At 44.4% G+C, this 25,425-nt stretch overlaps 1 protein-coding gene across 5 annotated transcripts in view; it reads left to right on the top strand.

Annotated features, from left to right (window-relative positions):
* The window catches only part of ndrg3a (ndrg family member 3a), a 33,033-nt gene that overhangs the window by 2,562 nt on the left and 5,046 nt on the right, over positions 1-25,425 (top strand). For 4 of the 5 annotated variants that reach the window (XM_069713715.1, XM_069713707.1, XM_069713731.1 and 1 more), the window contains exons 2-8: positions 10,274-10,357; positions 12,948-12,980; positions 22,771-22,876; positions 22,979-23,099; positions 23,356-23,418; positions 23,518-23,578; positions 24,604-24,690. In XM_069713715.1, the coding sequence (XP_069569816.1) occupies positions 10,301-10,357; positions 12,948-12,980; positions 22,771-22,876; positions 22,979-23,099; positions 23,356-23,418; positions 23,518-23,578; positions 24,604-24,690 (528 nt within the window). In that variant the 5' untranslated portion in view covers positions 10,274-10,300. Of the gene's footprint in view, positions 1-10,273; positions 10,358-12,947; positions 12,981-18,217; positions 18,606-22,770; positions 22,877-22,978; positions 23,100-23,355; positions 23,419-23,517; positions 23,579-24,603; positions 24,691-25,425 lie in introns of those variants that run through there. The other variant, XM_069713723.1, reaches the window with a different exon arrangement.

The following is a 25,425-nucleotide window of genomic DNA, read 5'->3' on the forward strand; positions in this document are numbered from 1 at the left end:
AATGTCAGGGAATAACACTCACTGGAGAGATGGAGACAGTAATTAAGCCACCGTGCTGACAGTCAGTCTGCCTTGTGTTCACTTTCTACCTCAGCATTACCGTGTCTCTTCCTTCGCCAGCCCGGAGGGCAAAACAACCTGCGCCAGACATGGTCATTTACTGTGACTTCTTCTCTTAATTTGAAATGTCAACAGCGCATTCTTGTTTCACGCTACTATCGATTTTTAGTCGTATGATCCCAAACATGCACAGCAGACACATTTGTTTTTGAGAAAATCATGGTCACGAGAATGATGTAAACACTGTATTGTGTCTCTTTTACTCAGACTCACCCTTTTGTTCCGTAGCTCTGCTGCTGTGTTTTTGTAACTCAACTGTATCTGAAATTTAAGCTGCACCGGTCCACGAGTTACAGCACAAGCTCTGCAGGAACAGCTGATTATGTATTGTACTGTATGTATACTTCTGTTCCAGGTAACCTCTTATATTTCCCTCAACCGCGGCCTAAATTCAGACGGCTACCAATCTGTGCCCGTCCCATCTGTTTTTAGCTTCCTTATAGTAAACTAATAGGTGACAGACCATCCGAGACAGTTGTTATCTTGCTGGCTTGTGTGAGGCAGCAGTGTCCACGCATTTCTTTTTAGACGCTCCTATCGGCTGGATCACACCCCTGTTGGAGGGAGGGCTCTGTCCGTCTCCATCGTCTTTATCAACATCATGAGGATGAGGAGAGGCAGAGCACAGGTGGTAAGCTTGTTGATCCGAAGTTTTGGATACAAGCCAAGCTGGACCCCTGAATCCTCCGACCTGTCTGCTGTTCATTTAGGATCGTATATTTCTTAACACCCGCACGTACATTTTCGTAATGGCACAAATTCCCATCGCATCAACCCTTTTCTATTTCCTTTAGAAACTGTATCCAATCTGAATTGATCAACACGTAGCTCCGACCCAGAGATCTGATTGGTCAAGTGAACATTTAGAACGTGCTCAAATCAGCATAACAGCACACCCTGCTCATCACTAGCAATATCCCTCCGCCTCAATGGAAATGTATGATTGGAATTGAATTTCACATGATTAAGCAACATTAAACGAGAGGGTGTGCTTTAACGTCATTATGGGCACGACAGTGGTGCGGTCAGGACCGAGCGCCTCTGTTGATTTAAAGCATGCTGTCGTTACAGTGTCTCTCTATAGGCTGTGCAGCGCATGTGTGATTTCATCCTCGGCTGCCTTTATGATCTCGGGAACACCCAGGAAAGTGAAATGCTTCAGCGGTTGTTATTATGACGGAGCATATGCCCCAGTTGTTCGGTGACCCTCCCCCTCCGGCTGTTAATGCTAAAAGTAGTTAAATTCAGACAGAGCCGATACAAACACCCGCTCTTGAAATGCTGGAATTTTACTTTGAAAGGATTTGGTCTCTGCTGAGTGTGTGTGTGCAGCGCTGTACGAGTCGTGACTGACTTATACACATGCTGTGTGTGTGTGTGTGTGTATATATAATGCTGATACATATTAGGATGAGAATAATTGTCTGCCCTTTTTTTTTATGATGCATTTGATGCTCTATTGCTGGATTGAAAGTTAATGACAGCTGTTTGAGCCCCTGAAAGCTGAGTGGAAGCCAGGCCGACTGGTAAATCCTCCCAAGTTGCGTTGGTTGTTGTGATGAGGGGAGAGTGACTTTATCTAAATGATGGTGAAAAAGGTCATTCGATTTCAGCAGCGCCACCAGCTGAGCTGCTGATGATTTAAGGCCCCCCCCACACACCGACCTGTGGTTGCCAAGGACACCGCCGACCTCCACAGCGAGCTTTTGCAAAGGGAAGGCGCCAGAGGAGCCACCTCTGTGTTTCTCCGGGAGATTGAATTGTCAGTAATCAGTCTTTGTGAAAGCCAAGCTGACCACATGCGTAACTCTATTAACAGAGGCTGTGCTCCTGTGTTCCTGTGTTCCTGTGTTCCTGTGAGGCAACAGGCTCTTAGCGCTGATTCATACACTGAAACGTGCCGAGACATGTCCTGATTCTGTGTATTCAAAAGCACTGGTCTTTACTGCCTCTGGGCACAATGGCTCTCATGTCTCTGCGCTCTGTTAATGTTTTATGGAAGCAGTATCTCATGTTTCTACCCAGCTTGTTGAACTGTTGCGGTTGGTGCGTGTACGCGCGTGTCTGAGCAAGTTAGTGTCCGGGCTACAAATGGTCTCGCTGCCGCCTCCACAGCTGCCCTTCGGTCAGCCTGTCCGCGGTCTGCAGATCCCGCTGAGCCTCCAGCAGGACTCCGCTGTCATGGAGGCTCTTGTTCTCCCGCACACGTCAACCAGCTGGTATCCAGAACACATCCACACACACAGGATCTCTCTCGCACTTTGCCTTTGTCTGTGCTCTCTCTGCGCAACTGAGCACGGCGGAGGAAATCCCCACAGACTGAGTGGCAGCTAGCCTAGCGTAGCAGAGCAGAGCAGGGCAGGGCAGGGGCAGGTACTCTATTAGTACCACTGAGAACAGGGCCGACAGGGCTGGCCATTCAGTCTTATTTATAGCCAGATACCAGCGGGAGCTCAGCCAGAGGGGACTCATTCAGCCGGGTTTACACCTCTCCGATCCATCACAGCACATTTATCAAGACTCATCTGTGTCTTGGCGACCCACCCTTAGTAGTGATAATATGTTTTATTCCTTCCGACCCATCCTCCCGCAATGCTTTCCTTTGTGATAGACCTGTATATTCCAGTGCATATTGATTTATTGGTGCTGTGTGTCATGTAGCTTCGGCTATTGAAATTGCTGTCTGCAATGCCCTTCTCTATTGAGACTGTTTATCATGTTTGAAAGGAGCGGCCGGGTCGGTGCCTTGCAGAGCCAAAGGAAAGATGAAAAACATCATTCATCTGTGTATTTGTGGCAAACATAGAATAAATGCAATGTGTGTTCTATCCGCTCCACTTAAGAACCTGTAATGTAGCGACAGGTGTCTCTTGTCTTTTGTAAAGTGGACATTGTGACCCAAAGTCACAATAAATTGTTTCATCTTTCTCGGGCAATATAAGTGAAAACATCTGTGAGGGTCAACCTGAACACGTTACTGTACTGTTGCTGTTGTGGCCATTTTCACTTTAAAAATAAGTCTTCAACAAGCTTTGTATGTTTTTCCTTTGTCACACTAGGTTTAGTTTGCAGTCTGTGGTCATAGTAATGGAGACGCAGTCACTGGTCTGACTCACTGGATGTAATGTGTTGGTATAAACATGCGAATGCTAGGGCTTAGTGCCGCCCAGGATATTTGTGATGATTCAAAGAAATACAAATAAGAGAATTATATGTGGATGCAGCCAGATCATTCACCAGCCTTGTCTGGTGGAGACAATTCTGGCTATACAAGACGAAAACACACTGACCAATAAGACTTACTTAAAACTGATATGCAACTTAGTGCATGGACTATGTCTTTATTTATGCATGAAGACCAAAATAACTTTGGAGGCTGTATAGTGAAATGTACTGAGGACGGAGGGACATTAGAGGGCCGACTCGCATCCCAGCTGCCCTCACAAACGCTTGAATCCATAACAGTTACACGCACTTCCTTTTCTGTTACAGGCATGATGGAGAAATTGAGTTTCCAGTTTGCTGGTCTGAATCATCACTTCAGCAATGGAAAATATTACTGTTGGTTTCTGGGTCTGTATTAGGGCACTCATTTTTACAAACCATAGCTCTCCATTTAGGAAGCCAGTCAGACATCCTCAAAGGTTTTCTCTGGCTGTGCGCGTCTTCATATAAGAGGTGAAGCATGCTGATGATGCCAATAGAGGTGATGTTATAAATCAATACAGCCAAATGCTGCTCTTTAATCTCATAAGACCATTAGCAGATAGAGCGGCCCCTCAAGGAATAATGTAATTCTTTAAAAGCCCTAGAGTAATGAGAGGGGTCTTGCTCTCAGTGGCCCGGCAGGATCAGGAATGTGCATGAATGTGTACACAGTATGTGTTACTGTGGGTGGGTGTGCATTAATCTGTCTTACACAGTGTGTGTCCATATACGGAGTTTAGGTGCCTGTTTACATGGATGTCTATTTGTGAGTGCATCAGAGGCTGTTCCCAATCTGTGTATGGAGGTCAGGGTTTGGATGAGTGGAGGGAAGGCCCCCTCTTTGGCACACAGATCTGTAGCAGTGGCTGCTGTGTGCCAATGAGCATCTTTGCCAATGAGCCAAGCTTTTGCGCACGCACACACACACACACACACACACACACACACACACACACACACACACACACACACACACACACACACACACACACACACACACACACAGAAACATTCAAGACACGGACGGTCAGTGTGGGATTTCCTTCTCAAATAGATGCAGGCTCAGGATATTAAATGTAGTAATGATTGAGTCAGTCTGCCTTCACATTCCGTTTTTGCAAAAAGGGGCGAGTCAATTATAGTAATGATATATTTAACATTTATTTCACCCTTTTAATCCTGGGAGGATTAAACAAGGAGGTGGTAGATTTCTTTGTCTCTGGTAGATTTAGTGGATCATAGTTTTCTTTTTGTCTTTACTATCCAGTGATCATCTGTACGTATCAATGTGTATACATCCATAATATGTAATCTCATACCTGTGCAGGATTATGTCTCAGTTTAGATTCAAAACCATAAGTGGGTGTTGTTGTTCCACATTTGGATTTAGCATATTGGATAAGAATAGATCTTTTTGACTGAATCCCGAGAAAGATATCAGAGAAAGATATCAGAGAAAGATATCAGAGTAGGTTTTTGTTACATTGTCAAAAGAAGAAGAAAATGTTCTGTCAGCTTGTATCAGGAGAATCATTTAAGCTGTAAGGAGTGTGATGGAGCCTCAGGAGAGCAAGCTGTCATTTAATTAAGTAGACGTGAAGCTGGGGAGGTGTGTGCGCGAATGTGTGTGCATGCTGGTCCCCGTGCACGTTCATCTGTGTGTTTGCATTCGTATCAGCAGGGGATGCTGAGTGCTGTAGGAACAAAACCGCATTCTCCAGATCAGATGTCCTCGCAGGTCTTACCCCTCGCCTCTAGGACTGAACAGAAGAGAATCAGATGAAGCTATTCTTTTTATCACCTGTCTTGTTATTGACCTGACAAGAGGAGGAGGTTGGGGGGCTGAAATGCCAAACAAATGGATTTTCCTCGTCTAATGCTCTTACCAAACGACCCAGGTTAGAGCAGTAATCTGGAACTGAGCCTTGTCACAGTCCATTAGCTTTACTCTGGTGCAGGTTGTTGCCGCTTCAGACTGAGAACTGTAAACACGGGCTTGGCCTGGTTACGAAAAGTTGGAGGATAAAGAAATTTCTAGTGACGTGCCCCTGGAAAAGTTTCCCAGTCTGACGCCGCAGCATCGCTACACTGGTGACCTTTCGGGGGGGAAGTTGTTTACACTTGTTTGCAGCCCTGACAACAAACCACTCCTGCACATAAAGAGGAGCAGTCATAGATGTTCGGCTGTCGTAAGGGTTGGCAGGAGGCTAGCGTCTCTGGAATTTGTGCTGGCCTGTTTGCTGTTGTGGTTTGAAGCTTCATGAAGTGTTGACTGAGTGCTGAGGCTTCAGTTGAGCACAGACATGCTTGTGTTCCTCTCTGATTGAACTGTCATTAGAATAATTTGGCTCCCAGAGAGAGCAGACAGGCAGATGACACTACCCCCCGTCACTGGAAAGGAGTCGGTAATGGTAAATAGCCGTGGCCCAAATCAAGAGCTGGATATTATGATGGACACATGATATTTGGATGGTATTTGTCAACTCGTAATGATATGATTGCTATGCTGTTTTCTGGGGTGTTTCTTTTTTTATTTGGATCTACAGCTCATTATGGCTCTAGTCTGATACAATATCCTTCCATAGCTGCTCCATCTATTGTTGCTCTATCATTTAGAGATACTTGGGGTTTTTTTTGTATAGATTTTGGGGTCTCTGATTTACAATGACTCAAGGCTGATATCTTTCAGAGCCCCATGTCTGTTATGAAAAATGTTATTATTAATATTGTTAATATTATAAGATGCTTCCTGATTGGTATATGTTTTTGGTTACTTTTACCTGCCCGTCCTTGAACCTTGTATGCTCTGATGAAGATCTGACAGACTGAAAGCTTAAATTAAACTAATATCCTGCACTAACTGTGCAGATATCTCTTTTTCTTAGTTTGTGCTCATTGCCTGTTTCAGTACTGACTAAATTCTATCTCTGTCAGTAAGTGATTCCATATTTCTCTTAGGGGAAAGTACAACAATTTTTTTTTTTATAATTCATAGTTGACAGAAACACATTTGTGCGTGTGTGTTAAAAAACATGTCCACCTCAATCATCCATAAGATGTTTTAGCAGGCTGAAAAGGTTTTCTGCGTGAACTTTCAGAGCATTAAAACATTCATCTTCATTCTGCTTTCAAGCAAGAAACCCTTTTGCATATCGCAAAATAACTTCACTTCAAGTAGAGCTTGATCAGCATTAAGGGATCGTCTGAAGTTAAAGTTATCAATAAACCATAAGCATTCAAAATGAAGAAATTTGGGGATCTCTGTGTTGGGGTCAAACAACACACAAGGACAAATATTATAGGATGCTTTTTTTTTTTACTGTTGAACTGAATTTGTTTTTAAAAACCTCTTGTAATGGATCATCAGGCTGAACCTGTCCTGGTTTACAGTTCCAATGAAGTGTAATTGTATCAGGGTTAGATGTGTTAGAGTTGCTGGCCGTCACTCCACCTTCCACCATATCTGCTGTAATCCTGTTCCCACTGCAGTGGGCCACGATGTGTGGACAGGATTTCAGCTCTCCGGTGTATCACCATGGCAGCAAGCCTGACGACTGATTCAGGGTCCTCAGAGACCCACAGGTAGGTTAATATGAGGTTATCATGGTTACGTTCACCTCGGTCAACCTGATGGCACAGAGGTCAGACTCAAAGTGTGGCCGTGACATGAATGGTGATGACGAGGAGTAAATTTGAAGCCGCGGTTGCCATGGTGATAAACAGGAAAGAGGGTTAATTGAAGGGGCTAAAAGGGCGGTCAGCGTCACAGCTGGGCTCTCAGTCGTCCATCATGAAGCCTGCTTAGACATCCTGACCGCCAAAGGTGAGGTGGAGATGAATAGACAAAGACAGTTGGAGAGAGTGCAAATGGAGGAGGAGGAAGAGGAGGAAGAGAGGAAAAGTGGTAGGAGGAGTAAAGGATGTGCTTATCAATCACTCAGGGCCCTGTGCTGACATGGCAGCTACAGCTACAGGGCTGCTTTTTTTTGGCAGAGAAAGGATGTATCTAAAGTAGGTGTTTTGGCAAACGCCTCCATGGCCATGTATGCATGTATTAAGGCGCCTGCACCTCAGTGTTGAGGTAACGGCTCATCTTCTCTCTGCTCGCAGTATTAGGCATGTAGTAAGATGCTGTCTTTGAAATAAGCAGCAGTGCTTGCCAACCGGAGAGGAGAGAGGGAGCAATGCTAAATATGTTATCCATTTATTACAGATTTCAGCACGTCTTTGCAATTCTTTCGGAAAGTCATCGTGCCACAATTGGAAAGCTCCCGGTCTCCCAGAGGCACCGTTGACACTAGTAAAAGCTGACCTTTACTGCATAGAAAAACCCTCGTGTTTTTTTCTTTTGACATAATTTGTTTCCATTTGTTTGTTCATTCAGCACATCCCCCTCACCCCTCGCTGCGTGGCATGATATTTAGCGCTGAGATGAGGCTCCTCCCCTGGCAGCAACACACCATACATGGGAAATGGACCTGAAGAGCACATGAGAGAAATCATGTGTGAGAGCCAGCATGTAATCTTGTGTTACTCATCTTCAGGCTGGACGTGCTGAGTAAAACACAATCCAGTGTCAGGGAGGCTATTTGTGAGAGCAATCCGCCACAACTACTGTCGAGGCCGGAGGGTCTTGTTCTGTGTCATCTGCTCTGTCAATCTTTCCCCCGTCATCTTCCATCCTCTTCCATGTTAATGATATGGTGTGAATGTGGGACAAACCCTGCAAGCTGCACAGATTGCAAATGGAAATGTGTTGTTATCATCTGGGAGTACTTTTCTGTAGCAATTACACTAAGCTTTGCTATCATATCTAGATAGTATATATATTTTATTTGAGTCCTTTCGACTGTCAGGGGTAATGTAAATAGAATTAATAAAGCGGAGCTCAAAACATGTTTTTCAGCCGCAGTCATTTCTACCACTATCTATTCCCCTTGTTTCCGTGCCTCACATCTGTCCCAGGGGTCTATCCCAGCTTAGAATAAACATCAGCAACCAGTTTTGTCTCTATGGCAACAGCTGTGAATGCTGAACGGTAGCGCAGGCATGGAATTGGCAGGTAGCGGTGGTGATGTGGGCTGGATGTTTCTATTGTGATCTGGTGTTCTCTCAGGTGATTTGATGCTGGGTTAAGGGGCTGTGAGCTCAGCGTGGCCCCCGGGGGACACATCTGTCTTTCAGGTGGGAACCAAAGGGACAACGGCACAGTGAGAGGGTATAGGGTTGTTAGTTGCCCGGGTAACCCAGTGTAAGAGGTCAGTTGGGTTGAGCTGTGAAAGCCAGTCAGTCAGTCTGTCAGTTTAAGCTCACCTTGACCCCCCCGGTCCCCGTTAACACCTCAATCACCCGGCTAGTCTGCTACAATTACAGCAGTCTTTACCTCCATCCCACTTTCTGTGACAGCCTGAGGAAGTGTTGGATTGATCCGGCCAATGAGCTCAATCTGCTCAAGCATGCAGAGTATTTGTTTTTCTTTTTGCCTTGCTCAGTTGTCTAAATATTATTTTGTTCCACCCTTGAGCCGGATTTGTCAGCAGGGATTTTGCCGGGCATGTTTTCACTCCCCATTTGTGGTCCCTGAATACTTCCAACACTGGATGTTTCTCTATTTTTTTTTTTCTGGACTGATTTATGTAATTTGAGGATCGTGCATCTGCTTCCCTATTTGTTCCCAAGGAAGCCGCAAACTGTTGCCATAGCAGGATGACCCCTGACCCGAATCCTGCGTCAACAGGCAGATGTCTGTTCAGAGCGTTCGTCAGGTAATCAGTGAATGAAACTGCTGGGAAAAGAGACGTGACGTGACGTCATCGTTGCTGGTGTCTCCCGCTGTACGCTGGCTGTTCGACTCCTCACTAACCAGCCTGAAGGTCATCTGATACCAGCAGCTCAAGGTCGTTCCAGGAGGGTTGGCTCTGACCCAGGAAGTGTTTGTAGGCTTTGCTGCAGTTGGCTAGTCCTCTGCCAATTACATTTACCCAAACTTCTTGCTGGTTTCTGTTCGTGTTCTCTGCATTTGTTCAGATAAATGCTATCTTTCTATATGAATGCTCTTTGTCATACAGTGCAGGCTGATTTGGCTTTGCCTTCTAGTTGAAAGCTTTGACCTAGAAGAGGCAGAGGCTCCATCTGCTGTTATTTGCAACACGAGCCACACTCCTGGGCACAGCCTGGTAATTCAATACAACTTCCTGTACTCACCTTGTGCAAACAGGCAAGGCCAAAGAGGTAACATTTCAGAGAACGTGGGGGAAGGGCACAATTTAGTTTTGTGTCTGTGTCCGTGTTCAGTGATTATGCGCAGGGACAAATGGCTGGCTTCAAGGGGAAAACAAATGAGGTGGGCTTTATAGCTTCTTGTTAAACCTGGTCTGATCCATCTTTGTGTGTGTGTGCATGTTTGCACACCACCTTAAGAAAGGATGAAACACCCTCAATCCTCGATCCCCAGCTCTTGTTTTCTCATGTATCACAGTTTGCATATTTGGAGTCAAAAAGGCAAGGAACCCCAAACATCGAGAGAGACACCTTTAACGCTGTATTAGTAAGACAAAATGAAGACACTGAATATGGCACCTTGGACTTCGGAAAATTGTGATTGACATTTTTCAACTGTTTTCTCATACTTTATTGACAATTAATCAAGCTATGAGTCAATATATAATAATGAAAACAATCATTAGAACAGAGCTGCTATTAAACATTAGTTGTGTATGAATTCAGTCACGTTCTCCCAGCTCTGATGACTTTATTCAATCATTTCAAAAAGTAGAAAGAGAGACATAATGTCAGCTGACGCTTCCTGTGTCTTGATCGGCATGTTTTTTTGCCAGCAGGGCTGTTGGTCGATACAGTGCTCTTTCTACTATGTACAGTTTTGCTTGCCTATCTGCTCTCACTTATTGTTAGTGAGTATAACATTGTTCTCTTTCTTGCCGTACAGAGTGGTTTAGAGTGACCAGACAAGAAGATGGACGAGCTGCAGGATGTACAGTTGACTGAGATCAAGCCACTGCTGACCAATAAGGTGAGTTGTGATGAGAACAAGACAAACAGAATCTGCTGAGGCAACGAGCCTACAGCTGCACACCTGAACGCATCGGTATAACCACACACACACACACACACACACACACACACACACACACACACACACACACACACACACACACACACACACACACACACACACACACACACACACACACACACACACACACAGTGAACCGTGTGCCCTGTGAATGAATGAGCACCCACTATGGTACTTCCAAGCAAATACATACACTAATACTGTAGGCATGCACACTCTGCAGTCCCATTCATCAAAGTGAATTATTCATATCTGCCCAAAAAGAAAAAGAAAAAAAAGGGGGCGGGGGGGCCTGTAGATAGAATGAGGCAAGACAGGAAAAGAGAAGGGGGAGAGCAGAGATCAAAGGAGAAGCTGGAAGAAACTCATCTCTTTTATTTCTGAGAGCTTGAAAGATTGTAGCAAGTGAGCGAAGGCAAAAGCAGAAGACAGTATGGAGGTAAAAAAACACCCAAATGGCAGATCAAAGCTCTTCCTGTCCTCATCTGGTCTCTTCCCCTTTCTCATCTTTATGTTAACAGCTGACTAACTGATTAGAAAGAGAGTGGATCTGAGGACACGCGGGTGTTTTGTTCTTCCCCAAGGCAACTGACAGACAGTCAGGAGGGTGTAGTGCCTTAGAGGAGGAGTGAGGGTTGATGTGTCGGGTAACGAGGGGATTGCGTCACGTCAGTGGTGGCTCTAAAGAATGAGAACTGTTCTCCATGTCAGACGGAAAGGAGGAGACTGGCACTGACCTCTCACTCCACCTAGTGGCCAGCTCATTTAGGAGATCAACCAGGAGTCTCCAAAGCAGATGGAGATGAAGATATGATAACTGTGATGAAAGAGGAACCTCTTTTTTTTTTTAACCAGTGTAGAAGTGATGATAACAAGGTTGACAATACTGACAATACATGATCACACTGATCATGCAGAAAGCTAAGAGGAAACACTGAGCACTGTCAGCAGCAGCAAAGTAACCATAACAACAGTAAGGTTACGAACGTGTGACACTTTTTTAAGCCACCTATAATATAATTGTGGGTGGTTTAAGCAGAGCATACACGTGAGGATAAATTAAGAAAAATTTATAATTAGCTCAGTTTCTAGTGCAACAGTTGTCTCAACAACAAATAATACATATACACTGAGGAGCCAGAAAATGATGACCACTCAGATTACGCTAATAATGTTTATAAACTTGTATGAATGGTGCTCATTAAATTCGGTTATATAAGGAAAGTGAACACTTAGTTCTTGTAGTTAACTCATTAGATGTGGGAGAGATGTTTCGGCCGACTAAAAGAAGCAGCGCATATTTATGGCCAGACGACGGAGTTGTCACCAAAACTCCAGAGCTTGCCGGGTGCTCCCGGTCATGTTCTGAGTGACGAACCATGAACCAGCGGTAGGGTGTCAGGATGTGTTTGATCCTGGACAACTGCAACTCGACACTTACAGGACTTAAAAGGATCTTCAGCAGACATCTTGGTGCCTGATACCACAGGGCAGCTTCACTGACCCCGTGTAGTCCATGCAGCGGGAGTCGGGCTGTTATGGAATAATATTTTGTCTCATCAATGTAAACAGAGCTGCATCTCTCGCATCAGATTATGCGGGAGAAGCTGCTAATTTATTAAAAACAAGTCAACACTCTGTTCAGCTGATTGGGATGAAGATTCATTGTAGATAGACTTTAAACATACTAAACCCAGCGGTAATGACCTCCTAAAACTGTTGCCTTCTCTCATAAATAACCCAGAATAAGCACTTTTCTTCATCCATCATCAACCCTTTACATCTTTACATCAGTATCTGAGAAATGCATTTCATTAATAGAAGAGCATAGACTTTGGTTAGAAACAGGATTTTACCCCGATTCCTGCTGCATTGCTACTGTAAGTCAGTAGAAAGAAATGGAGGACAGTGTTTTAGCCTCCGTCCGCCTCTAAACCTGTACGCACCGTACTGGTTTTGCAGACAACTGAATCCCACAAGAATCGTCTCTGTCGTCTGCTGCCCACTCTCACTTCTCTGCCCACCTACTCTGTGGCTTCCTGCTGCCTCCGGAGTGGACCAATACAGACAAATAACTGAAGCGGTGCACCATCAGTTATGTTGAATGCGGCAAAGATTTTCACTTTCATACAGTTAAACTAAAGTATTATTGATGTTGATTTAAGCATGAGTCTTTTCTGTTTGCTATCCTCAAAATCAGCTGCACCAAAAACAATATCATGTTTAGTCACACTCAGCTGTAACACGCGCACATTAATGCGCGTTTACTTCCAACTGCTATCAGTTCTTCCCTTGTATAGCATAGCATATGCATTATATAACCCATTACTGCCACTGCCACTTTGTTCACCTATTATACTTCAGGAATTATGTACGATGAACAAATCCAAGCCACCATCTGCAATGAATGAATCTCCGTAAGAGTTTTATGCAAATACAATAAGAGCTATTTATGGTTTTAGACAAGAAATATGGCATCTATGATTCGAAGGTACATTTGAACTCTCCTCTTTTCCTTGTCTTGCAGAATGCACGCAACTTTCAGGATTTCGACTGCCAGGTGAGTTTTGCTCTCGGCTGCTTTTGTTGTGCTGTGATTAGAGGAGTTGCTGTTGTGCTCATGAGAGAGGTTTGGGGGGCATTGGGACATGGCCTCATTCTCAGCCCCCTGCTGCTGAACCCCCGTTTGCTCGCTCTGCATCTGAACATTGTTCTTCACCAAATTTGACCTCGCATCACACGCAGATAATGTGATTTTTTTGTTTTTTTTATGGATAAAGCAATGAGGTCATTTCATGTTGTTTTGCCCAGCTCACTCTCCAAGTTTGTCCTTGCTCAAGCTGACCGTAAAAGCAATAGTTCTTCTCCCCCCTGTTGATTGACCATCTGTTACTGTTGCTAATGTGCATCTGTGTGTCTGTGGGGGAAGTGCAGAGGTCCCTTCAAAAATCATCTTGTATATTTTTGAGTGCAGTTTTGGCTCAATCCATTGTACAAGTAAGTGAGAAAGCACAAGAATACTGAGTCTATATTTAGAATAATGCGGAACAAGAATATGTTGTGCACGAGTACTCAACTATTTATATACTCAAGATGGATGTATTAACTGCAAAATGTAATTTCATTATTCCTGGTAGGTTGTTTTTTTGAGGGATGACCCTGAAATCAGTACGAATACATGTTGAATCTGTGTCAGTACTTTTCTGTTTGTGGACTGTGGATGGTTTGCACTGATATGAAAACCCAATACATTCACATTAGCGGCCTATTTAGTGGAGTTAAGGCAATTCAGATTACACTTTATAGGAAGAATATTAAGGAGCTCGTTGGGACCCATTTTTAAAAACAGGCTTTGATGAGGGACAGTAAAATCAGATTATTAAAATCAGAAAACTACTCCTGTGAGGTTGATCCAGCTAGATTCATACGAGGGGCAATCAAAAAGTTCAGAACTTGGTGTTGATAGTGTTGACAATGTGATGGGGACGAATTCACAGTGCTCAACCCAGGAAATGTCAAAGAAAACCCACCTTGTTGCACTCCTGACCTGATGCACCTTCACTCCTGGACAGTAACGTTTTGCCCTTCTTGAAAAGCGTCTGCATCACAAAACACTTCGCCTGGCTCACTGCTGCATCGGCCCTCGTATATCCACACATCCTCAACCTTAATATGGCAGTTCGAGGGACTCTATTTTAATGGGGATCGTGGTTCGATCATTTCCTTTAAATTCCAAGTGCACTTGCACCTTTGGCAAATCGCTTTTATCGCGGCGGATTTTCCAAGTAGCAGGAAAGAACACATCTCTGCAGAGGATACAGTTTTTCTGGTGCACAGATTGAGAAGATTGATGCAGCTTTTCTTTTTGTAACGTTACTGCATGTTCCTGTGTGCATTGCAGGGTCAGTGTACTCACTTTGTGCACCTGCGTTTCTAGGTGAATTTTACTCTTTTATTAATGCACCCTTAAAGTCACAGTAAAATACTGCACCATTGACTGAATACTAGGCTTTTGTTGGCGAGTCGTTTTCAGCTGCTTTAAAATAGCAATGCACCTGAACACATCTCATTTTAAGACCAACATGACCATAGGTACTCAGATGGGTGCAAGAACTAGTGTTCTAACTAGTATAGACACTTGTGTTGTGCTTGGCACTGCTTTTCGCCAGCTGTAGACGGCCTGTAAATGCTTACCTGGTGTCTCCAGCAGCACAGTGGGTCATTTTTGCACAGAGTTCTTCATTTCATGCCACAAAACAACGAAAATAAGTGTTTGTGAGCGGTGTAGAGATGGTTCTCTTGTCTCTGGCTTTGTGATGGATAGAGTTTGACTCTGGCAGCGTCTTCAACAGTATGTTTGTAGCGTTGGTGAGCTTTCCTGTCCACAATAAGTATTTCAGTTATAGCCAAGTCTTTTTATGTGATAATGTAGGAATAATTATCATTCAGGAGAAACAATTGTTGGCCTTGAGTGGGACTGTTCCAGATTTTTTTTTCCTTTGATGGTATATTTGCACGGGGAATGAGAATAATAGCCCTCTGCCTCGTGAGCCGTTTGCCTTTTCTTGCAAGAAGTCTCCTGCATGAGGAGGAGTGACTTCCCACCAGCAAATCTCTGTGCTGTGTTTTAATGGGCATCATGGCTGCGAAGGGTTAAAACTTTCATCCCTCTCTCACTTTCTGCAGTAAGGCCTGCTTCCACCATCCCACCAGAGCTAAATATAGCTGATGCAGGCAGGGGAGGAGAGTAAGCATGTTAGCTGGAGCAGGCATGCTCCATGCTCCCCAACATCCAATCCTGTCTGCACTATTATTAATACATTTGCATTCATATGATGCTGCGCTCAGTCAGCTGCTCACATTCCCCCTGTGATATTTCCTCCCACTCACCTTTTCGTGAGTCAGTTGGCGTCATGCAGTTGTAAGTCACAGAAAGAATTTGTGTCAGTGGTATGAAAGCAGACTTAAGTTAGTTTGACCTTATTTCCACGGCAGCCATTTTGACCTAACCGGTCACATACAGTCTCAAGGAATTTTGTCGAGAGACACACACACACACACACACACACACACACACACACACACACACACACACACACACACACACACACACATATATATATATATATATATATATATATACATTTCAACAGGGTTGTAATAGATAATTTCTCACTGAATGTATACTTCTGAGTCCATGTGCTAGCCTGCCAGCTGTTTAACAGTTAGATACAATTTATAGGCTACTTTCTTGCTGCAGGCTTTTGTTGGTCATGATACTGACAGTATCAATTTCATGCCTGTCACACAGTGTAGTAATACAAGGAGAGAAGCAGCCCACACACAGTACAAGGCTTCAGCATCAGACCTCCATGAATCTGCCGCTGCACCATCTGAGCTGTGACTTTCTTGCAGCTGGAGGACAAATCCAGCTGCTCTGCTCCTGCTGCTAAAGCTCCCACCACAGGCTGTCCACAGGTACTGCAGCAGTCACGTCTTAGCCATGGGCACCTGCACGAGGAGGGCAGTGGTGGTGGTGAGGGTGGTGGTGAGGATGGGGTCAGACACAAGAACCTAAAGGAGTGATGTCCTGCTCATGTCACTGCGTGGAGAGAAGGCAGATGTGAGTCAGCCTCCTGGAACCCACGGGACCTCCACTGTTTCAAAGTGCATACTTAAGAACACTGGGCTCCTTCACGGAAATGGCTGACTGTACACTTTAAAAATAGAGTTGATGGTGCGACGGTGTCCCAGCAGTCTTTGTAGGTGATATTATTATGTATTGTCGCTATATGTGAGGATCAGTTTGTTTTTCAAAGCAGTTTCCACGTTGACTTTTCAGTATTACTCATTAGGTGTGACCTTTCATGGCTATATTCAGTTTTGTTATTATCTTTTCTCCTGACCTTGTATCATTGTGTCACTATTCAGACTGTGAAATCGTGTCTCTGGCTTTTTTAAAATCCTCACTTTCTCATTAAGGTCAGCAGGGGGCGCCATAAGCCTGTTCATTTTGTGGCTAGAGGCGTTTTCTTTTGTGTGATTTCTTTCCTCAGTCTGCTTTGCTTTCCTTGTTGTGTCCTTTAGGGACGCTAAAGCACCACAGAAAAATTAAATAATCCAACTATGTATAGTTATCACCATCTCAGAAAAGGATAAAAATGTCATGTCATGTCATGTCATGTCATGTCATGTCATGTCATGTCACATGATAGACAGTTTAATACAAAATGTCTGCCTGAGCTGTTGATGTTGAAATCAGACCCTTCCTTTGGGAAATGTTGAGGCAGAGTTGAACATCAATGCAGACCAGGGCGTCACCGTGTGCCTGTACGACTCCTCAGACTGCAGAGCCCTGCTGAGACACTTGATGACTCAGTGCAGGACACAAAGAAACACTGGCTTTGTTGAGGGCATATGTGCTCGGTCACACACCTCGCCTCCATGAGCAAAGTGACCAATTGTATGTAAATCATAAATGTGGCATAAATGACTGAACATTAGTGTATATACAATTAATCACCAATCTGGTTAGAAAGGCTGGTGTTCAAACTTCAAATCATAAAAATGTAATATTGGTCTACGCATTGATAGCATCATATTGTTTCTGTATGTTGTACTGGATTGGTTCAGTGTGGATTACAAGCGTTTAGTTGTTAAATGCGCAGACACGACATGTGTGCCACTGGCACCGTCTGTGGGTTAGGACGGGGAAAATGTGGAGAAACAGCAGTTTACAGCCAAACATGCTGCGCCACTGACCAACCAATAAAACACACCTCATCCTTGTAATCCCACCGACACTGTGCTCTCCACATGTTTGCCATTGGCTACACAGAGCAGCCCGTCTCAAACTAAGGTGTGTCACCCTGCAATGCTCGCAGTCGTGCAGATGACAGATGAGAGTAGAAAAGGAGAGATCAATAAACTATGTGGATCAAGTGACTCAGCGGGACGTTTAGAGGACATAGATCCTGATGGTGTACGGTTGTGATTGTGGAGAAAAAGTTTATAAAGTACCTTTTTTTTTTTCTTCTTCTCAGAAGCCTGCAACATGAGGAGGGTTATTTGTTAAAGGTCGATAGTGAAATGAATACTTGAGTATTGCAAGAAGATTTACATCATTAAAAGGTGTTGTAGAAGAGGCTACACTTCCAGCAAAGCTATTGCTGTTGTAAGTCCCAGTGTACGCTCGTCTTGCTGAGTGACTCACTCCAGCATTTGGCAGTTATTAAGTGGGTCTGATTACGTCCGTTCAAACTGAGATATTTCGTATTTTGATGCTGAAGTCATTTCGATTGTTCTCTTTTACAAACGTAATGCAAAAGTGAGACGTTTTTTTAATCGAGTCTTGGTGACGAGCAGCCATTTTGCTGATGCAGAAAACAGCCCAGGGTGAACTGTGAAAGTCAGCTTCCTCTCCTCTCCTCTCCTCTCCTCTCCTCTCCTCTCCTCTCCTCTCCTCTCCTCTCCTCTCCTCTCCTCTCCTCTCCTCTCCTCTCCTCTCCTCTCCTCTCCTCTCCTCTCCTCTCCTCCTTATCAATGTCTGAGCGTGACGTCAACACCCTGCCCATTTTCCTGGACTGCCTCTGCATCCTTTGCACCCCATCACCCCTCTTACACGATACCATCCCATCCCATCCCATCTCCTCCTCCTCCTCCTCCTCTTTATTCCCCTCTAAGCCCCACCCTCTCCCTTTACCCACCTGACCCTCCGCAATCCAATTAGATGCAGCGGTGGCTGCATGTACTGACGCGCTGTGACTACCAAGCACAAACTGCAGTCTCACTCTCCTCCCCCTCTGTCTCTTTTCCTGCTCTCTTTCCCACCTCTTGTTTCTGTCTCTCTCTTGTTCTCTCTGCATCTTATCCACCCCCCCTCTTCTGCTTTCATTCAGGTTATTTACCCATCTCCTGCTCACTCCCTCTGCTGTGTCTTTCTCCTCCCTCTCTTCCTCTCTTTCTTCTTTGGCGCTGCTGCTATAGCTGCCTCACCCTACATCCCTCATTTCCTACCAAAGCTCCCTCCTCCTCCTCTTCCTCCTCCTCTTCCTCCTCCTCTTGGAGATCTTCAAAGCTGCCCAGCACACACTCGCACATAGCATAACACACTCCTCTCCTGTGTGGGAAAAACATGTCAGCTATTCTGGACCTGGACCAGATTGCATACGCTGGAAATGAAGTGGTGAGTGACAAATGTGTCTTGCCTGACTTGACACTCCTGCCTTGGTCCTTGCAGCAGAGAGGTTATGGTTCAAATTAGGGGTGTTGTTGTGCAGTTTCTTCAAAGACAAGGTGACAGCAGCCGACTATGGGATTTGAATGGCTGGTGGGGTCTCTCCTGGCTTGCTTGCTGGGGCTTTTTCTTTCTGAGCAGCTGCTGTTCTGGGGCGGACATTTGTTCAGTGTGTGAGTGTGTGTTCGCGTGCACCCACAGGTCACAGAGTGCCCATGTGTGCAGTCTGCACAGCCTAAACATGCTCGGCAGTGGGGAGGGAGGGCGGGAGGGAGGGGGAGGAGTGGTGCAGTTTAATGTGATGATATTAAAGATGCATGTGTGTAATGCTCAAGTGTCTCCGAATCTGCAGCTGACAGAACGTCTGCCTGTCAATCTATAGCTGTCTATCAGTAGGGCTGTTGGTAGCTGTGTATCTGAAACGTGTTTGTTTGCGTGTATCCATAACTTCAGGGATACATGTGTTGTCCAGTAGTCCATGGATAGATGTGAATGTTGCATGGCGCATGCGTTGTGTTCTTTCGTCTGTTGTCACTGAAAACACACACACACACACACACACACACACACACACACACACACACACACACACACACACACACACACACACACACACACACACACACACACACACACACAAACTCTGTGGGAACAACACACCAAAACCCCTGTAGCGGCTCCTTAGCCTCCCTGCAGAGACCTTGAGTTCGTAGTTTCAACCCACCGCTTCGATGACACACACGTACTGCAGGCAGTGAGGGGCGAGGAGGAATTGATCACCGAGGGGTTGCAGGAAGAGGACAAGCATGACATAGTGCTCTGTTTTTTTGTTTTTTTTTCACCATAGCCTACCTCTCTCACCTTCTTTCTTTGTAACCAAAAATAAATCCTTGCCTCCCTCCACGGCACCCACAAACCTCCTGAACCCCCTCTTCCTCAACGCACAAACCTTTGCTCAATATTCCTGTTTTATCCCCCCAAACACCTACACACACTTTGTGTCCAACTACCAGCCGTCATGACTATATTAAAGGGGGGAAGGGTTGAGGCCATTGCAGTGCTCTTCTTTTTTTTCGCCTCGAGCTGTCCAGACTAGCAGCCCCGCCCCATGCCTGTTTTCCTCTCATGCTGCTGTGTGTACATATAGACCCAAACATGTGTGTGTGTGTGTGTGTTTGTGTGAGAAAAGAAATGACGAGAAGCAGATCAATACAGCTTTAGAAGTATGCCAACAGCTAAATGGGCAGACAGGAGGTCCTCTCCTTCACTCCCTTTGCACAGCCCCTTTCTTCATTATTTTCTATATTTCTTTGTGCTCGGACAAGGCAGGAAAGGCAGGATGAATTAAAGTGATGCACCCCTTCTGTTTTAGGGCACACCCTTCTGTTAGTCATACAGGACAGCCCTGTCTCTCTCTCTCTCTCTCTCTCTCTCTCTCTCTCTGTCACTGTCTGCTTTCACGCTCTATTTCCTCTCATCCACTTTTCAGACTTTCTCTATCTCTTGTTCTATCTTTCTCCTCTTCATTCTCTTTTTCCCACTGATGTTCCATCTACATTTTTATTTCCCGTCACTGGAAGGGTGTACATACCTCCTTTTTCTGGCGCATGTACAGTGCACAGACACATGACAGGAGGCCAGCATTTGAAACAGTATATTTGCCTTGTTTCTTAGAGGAACGCTGCTCTTTTTTCCACCGAGTGTCCTTGACTGTCCTTGTCTAAAAATGAAAAGTGTGCTGCAACACAGCAATGGAAAGAGTTTGCCTTTGCTCTATAGCTGGTTGTCCTGCCACCTCACAACGTCGAGATTAAAGAATAATTTCATTATCTGTGAACAGGCCTCAAATCAGCTCAAGGCTTCCATCAGCACAAGACTTTCCTCAGGATTTGTTCCATCTCAAGAATGGAGGTTATATTCTGAGGCTGTAGATTATAGCACATCATATCTAGAAGGCAACAAGGATGTCTTTATGCCGTTTTTGTGCACATAGTTTTCCTGTTTTTGTGCGACAGGCTAATCTCTGTACCAACTCCCACTCGAATGAAAATATCTCATTCCGTTGCTCACAGCATGAGCGGTTTTGTTCTTGTTTCGATGTGTCCATTATAAATTGCAGATGCAAATTACCGCAGACTTGTCCTTGAAAATTAACCTTGATCTCCTCTGAAGAGATTGTGACACATATCCATCAGCCGAATGCAAGCAGCAGAGATCCGTCTTCCATCAGCCATAACCTGTGTCTCTCGTCCGCTCAGGCTCACTCTCTTTATTATTGATGACCAGTGGGCACGCGGATCCCTCCCACCTGCCGTTCTGTGCACAACACACACATATATGCACGTTGCTACGTCCTGCAGGGTGTTGTTTGCAGCACCAAATCAAGCTGACCTTGGGAAGTATGTGTGTTTGTTTGGGTGATTTTAAAATGATGAATCCGGGGGAAGTCGAGAGTCTGGCTTTGCAATATTATTTATAGTTTCTCTTTGTCGTCCCCTAACCTCTCTGAATCCCATAAGTGAACTATTTCCCCCATTTATCTTCATCACAGCCCTGCATCTTTTAGTCAAAAGAAGTGTCATCTAAAATTACCTTGAAGCCTTTTAATGTTTCCTCCACAGAAGCTCTGTGAAGTACAAATGTGGGGCTTCCCGGTGTCCGATAGAGAAAGAAATTCTCATTCTGAAACGAAGGAGAGAACGAAGCTCCTGTGAGCTCTTTGAATTTCAATGGGTGTATTTTTTTTTTTTTTTTTTTTTACTGCAAAGACATTTGGCAAAACCCAATGATGCTGCCGTTTTTGCAGAGTCATGCTTGCAAAAGCTGCTGTGAGTTTTAAGACCCGTGAATAAAAAGACTTATTCCCCCGCGATGAAGAGAAGGTTTTGCAGACAGCCCATTTAGTGCTTTGTTTGTCCAAGGGCACGGGGAATGTGTGGCAGAGACAAGAGGTGCATGCTTTGCATCCTCAATTCTCAAATGTTGTGCTGGTCAGCGAGTGTTTACTGTTGGGTTTATGTGTCTCCTGGAAGCTTTGATGGAAATACTCAGTACGATAGTAATTACTCAATTTAGCTTGGTGGAGATTATGTTCATTTAATGAGAAAAATCCCACACAGTATTTTACATAACATTCTACTGGTCAACTTACTGCTGTTTCTAGTGACATTCCTTCCTTTACTATGAACTTAGACTGTGTAGTTTGTCCCGTGTTTGCTTTTTCTTTCTCGAGTGATTATTAATGTGTCACGGAGACATTAGTGAGCATGCTCAAAGATATGATTCCCAGTAATGGTGTAGCTATCTGTGCTCAGGCTCAGAGGCTGTCAGGGGCCCATGTAGGAATTTCAGGGTGTGCCCTCTCACTCGGACTGTTTCACACAGTCTTCAACGTAAACATTCAATAACATAATTAGGTCAATTACTGATTGTGACAGCCGTAAATACCACCTTTTCGCCTAGTTTTGAATCGCAGCCTTTTTTTTTTTTATATATATATATATATATATCTTTTCCGTCTTCATTCAAATGTTCCAAAACTGCATCTTGTTTCTACCCATCACTGAGGCCTGTTAAATTTGACTGCCTTATTCTGAAAGGTTACGAGGAAGAAGGCATGCTGGGTAGTCCGACGACCTCGCTCCGCTCCCCGTCATTTGTCATAACTAGCATTGACATTGTGATCATTTTTTCTCAACAGTTCAAAATTCAGCAAAGAGCTCTTTAGCAAATGTACAAAAAGTTATTAGTGTATGCTAAATGTGTGTGTGTGTGTGTGTGTGTGTGTGTGTGTGTGTGTGTGTGTGTGTGTGTGTGTGTGTGTGTGTGTGTGTGTGTGTGTGTGTTGGGGAGGGGGCGGGGGGGATTGTTTTACGCTGCAGCTTCCTTGTTTACGTTGCTTAGTGTGACAAGCTGAGAGAAGTGAACTGCACTGATCAGGTTCATCTTATTGAAGGAAATATGTGATCCAACGGCAGCACCATCCATCACATAAAGCCAGAATTATCTTTTAAATATGGCAACACTGGCAATGCCGGTGTGACTGTCTTATGTCTCTACATTCAACACATTATTTCATTGGTGCCGGACTATTTCTTCCTCATTTTGTCCGCAGGAGCATGACATTGAGACTCCCCATGGCGTTCTCCATGTGACAATGAGAGGCGTTCCCAAGGGCAACAGACCTGTCATCCTCACCTATCACGACATCGGCCTCAACCGTGAGTCAGCCAAAAAGAAGCTCAACAAACACCGAACACTCCTCGACAGAGTTTGAGCTCTGACATTACATGTCCGTCCCGTATGTGTTTGCACCTTTTCAGACAAGTCTTGCTTCAACACCTTGTTCAACTATGAGGACATGCAGGAGATCACCCAGCACTTTGCAGTGGTTCATGTTGATGCACCCGGCCAGCAGGAGAGTGCACCTCCCTTCCCCACCGGGTGAGTCTCAGACTGGATCTGCATGCACTGATGAATTGGAACACATTCATTTCAGTACAGTTCATTTCGATGAAATGGGAAGTGAGCTGGTGGTTCATTTGCTAATGGAAACACATTCACCCTCCAATCCAGTAGTTGATTTCCTCAAGTATTTCAATTTATGATGAACTTAATTTCTCCGATTGATTCGCACACACAGGGATCTGTAGCTTTCCTTTTTGCTTACATGGACTCAACATGCGTCATCTGTCTCCAGGTACCGCTACCCGACAATGGACGAGTTGGCTGAGATGCTGCCCTCGGTGATGACTCAGCTGAAGTGAGTGGCCCCCTGCTGACAGCTCATCAGTGATGTGATGTATGTGCATGAATTGATTATATCTCTCCAGCCCCACGGTAACCGGTGGTTTCTCCACAGGGTCAACAGCGTGATTGGCATCGGTGTTGGAGCAGGAGCGTACATCCTCACCCGCTTTGCAGTGAGTCCACAGCAGGACCACAGAGGCTGCACCCTCCTACTCTTCTTTTTGCCTGACTCTCAGTTGCGTCTGTAATAATTGAAGGTTTTCAGACCACACAGCTTAGTTACATTGAACATATAAAGCCTCCCATCAAGCCCACACAGGGCATCAGGTCACTCTACAGTCTGCTACATATGCTGCCATTCCCTAGATGATGAATCACCTCAGTGATTCTCTCCTTTACAGTTACTTTTGCTTGGTTTCCACACTCAGTGCCGTGGAGCTAAAAACAGCACAATGTAGCAGAAAGCTCCAGAAGTGACAGAGTTCAGCGAGGGAGTACCGAAAGATGAATAATGAAAAGCGAGGATGGTAAAAGGGATAAAAGGGGAAGGTGTGGAGATTAGAAAAGTGTAACACTGGGCTCTCTGTGGAGAATCTGTTCTTATTCAGAATTAATGAGGAAAAATTGATTTTGAAAGTATTTTCTTTCACTGGCTTGGACCAAAATGTGTGTTTTCCCAGATAAATTTAGAGCAGATGCTGCTGCACAGCATTTGCATCATGTTGAAAGTAACATGCGCAGCGTTCCCTCGGCATCGGGCGAGATGGATCTTAGATTTCCCCAGACACTTTCTGTCTTCAGGCAATTCCAAAGTTGCAACCCTTAATTTAGCACCCCAGGATTCAACCTTCTTTGTTTCATGTCTTTATTTAAACAAGCAAACAAGCTTTTCTTTTTATCCTGGTTTGCGAGTGTTTTTATATCCTGTACCTACACTGTTGAGGGAAAAACACTAAATCATTGAGAAAAAGTTACAAGCTTCTTGTTGTGAAGAAACTATTAAGTGAAGAAGCTCTGCCTTGCCACGATTCCTCGCTCACATGCACAGACTAAACCAAATTGCACTTTTACACAAGAGTAAAAACGACTAAACTGAACATGTAGAGCCTCCACATCACACAAATACATAACTACTTATTTGTTAAAAGGTCTATCTGCTTATTGTCGTCGGCACTGACATGCATCTTTTCCTTCACAGCTGAACAACCCCACCCTGGTGGAGGGTCTGGTTCTGATCGATGTCGACCCGTGTGCTGAAGGCTGGATTGACTGGGCTGCTTCAAAGGTCAGTTTTACCACATAAATGATGTCTGGTGTCTGAACATGGCAAAAGTCCCGATGACCAAAACATGTTAAATGATGTAGCAGCCATTTCAGTTGAGTTTTCAGCTTTCTGTCGGGTTGTTACTAATGAATGGAGTCTGACGTCCAACCAGCCTCCTCTCTACCCTGACCATACTATTTTAAGCTGTGTTATTAATGCGTTGCATTTTATTGCATTGTATTTGATTTGACATAAGAAGTACATTAAAGAAATGCACATATGTTAGATTTATGGATGTCAATGAGTATATCATATTCAGGATTTTCCCTAAATGTGTAGAATATGTATAAAAGTATGAAATCTTTATGATTAGAATATTGTTGTAAAGAGACAAAAAAGCCAAACATAGGATTTTCTTTTAAATTATTTGCCAGCATTGAAATCACATGCGGGGGTGGATGGGGGGGTCCTAATCCTGTGTTAATTTGATTATGCTTAATCTCTGTGGGTGGAGTGCACTTCAAAGTTAGTCAAAACTGAGATGAAGAACCAGAACCAACTTGTCAGAACTTCACCGAGACTGGAGGTTTTTGTTCATTTGAAGTAGTTTAATTTTTAGTGGAATTACTGGGTTCAAGTAGAGAACACAGTGGGTCACAATACTGCCGTTTACTACTGCGCTTTAACACTGTGTACTGTACACTGTGAACACCCTACAAGGTTGTTTGGGGAGAACATTCTTTGCCGTGTTAGTGT

This window comes from Brachyistius frenatus, unplaced genomic scaffold (assembly GCF_029030835.1).
Source record: "Brachyistius frenatus isolate BFR_SWC_R1_liver_20210118 unplaced genomic scaffold, ASM2903083v1 Contig_4, whole genome shotgun sequence".
Classification (NCBI taxonomy): Eukaryota; Metazoa; Chordata; class Actinopteri; family Embiotocidae; genus Brachyistius; species Brachyistius frenatus.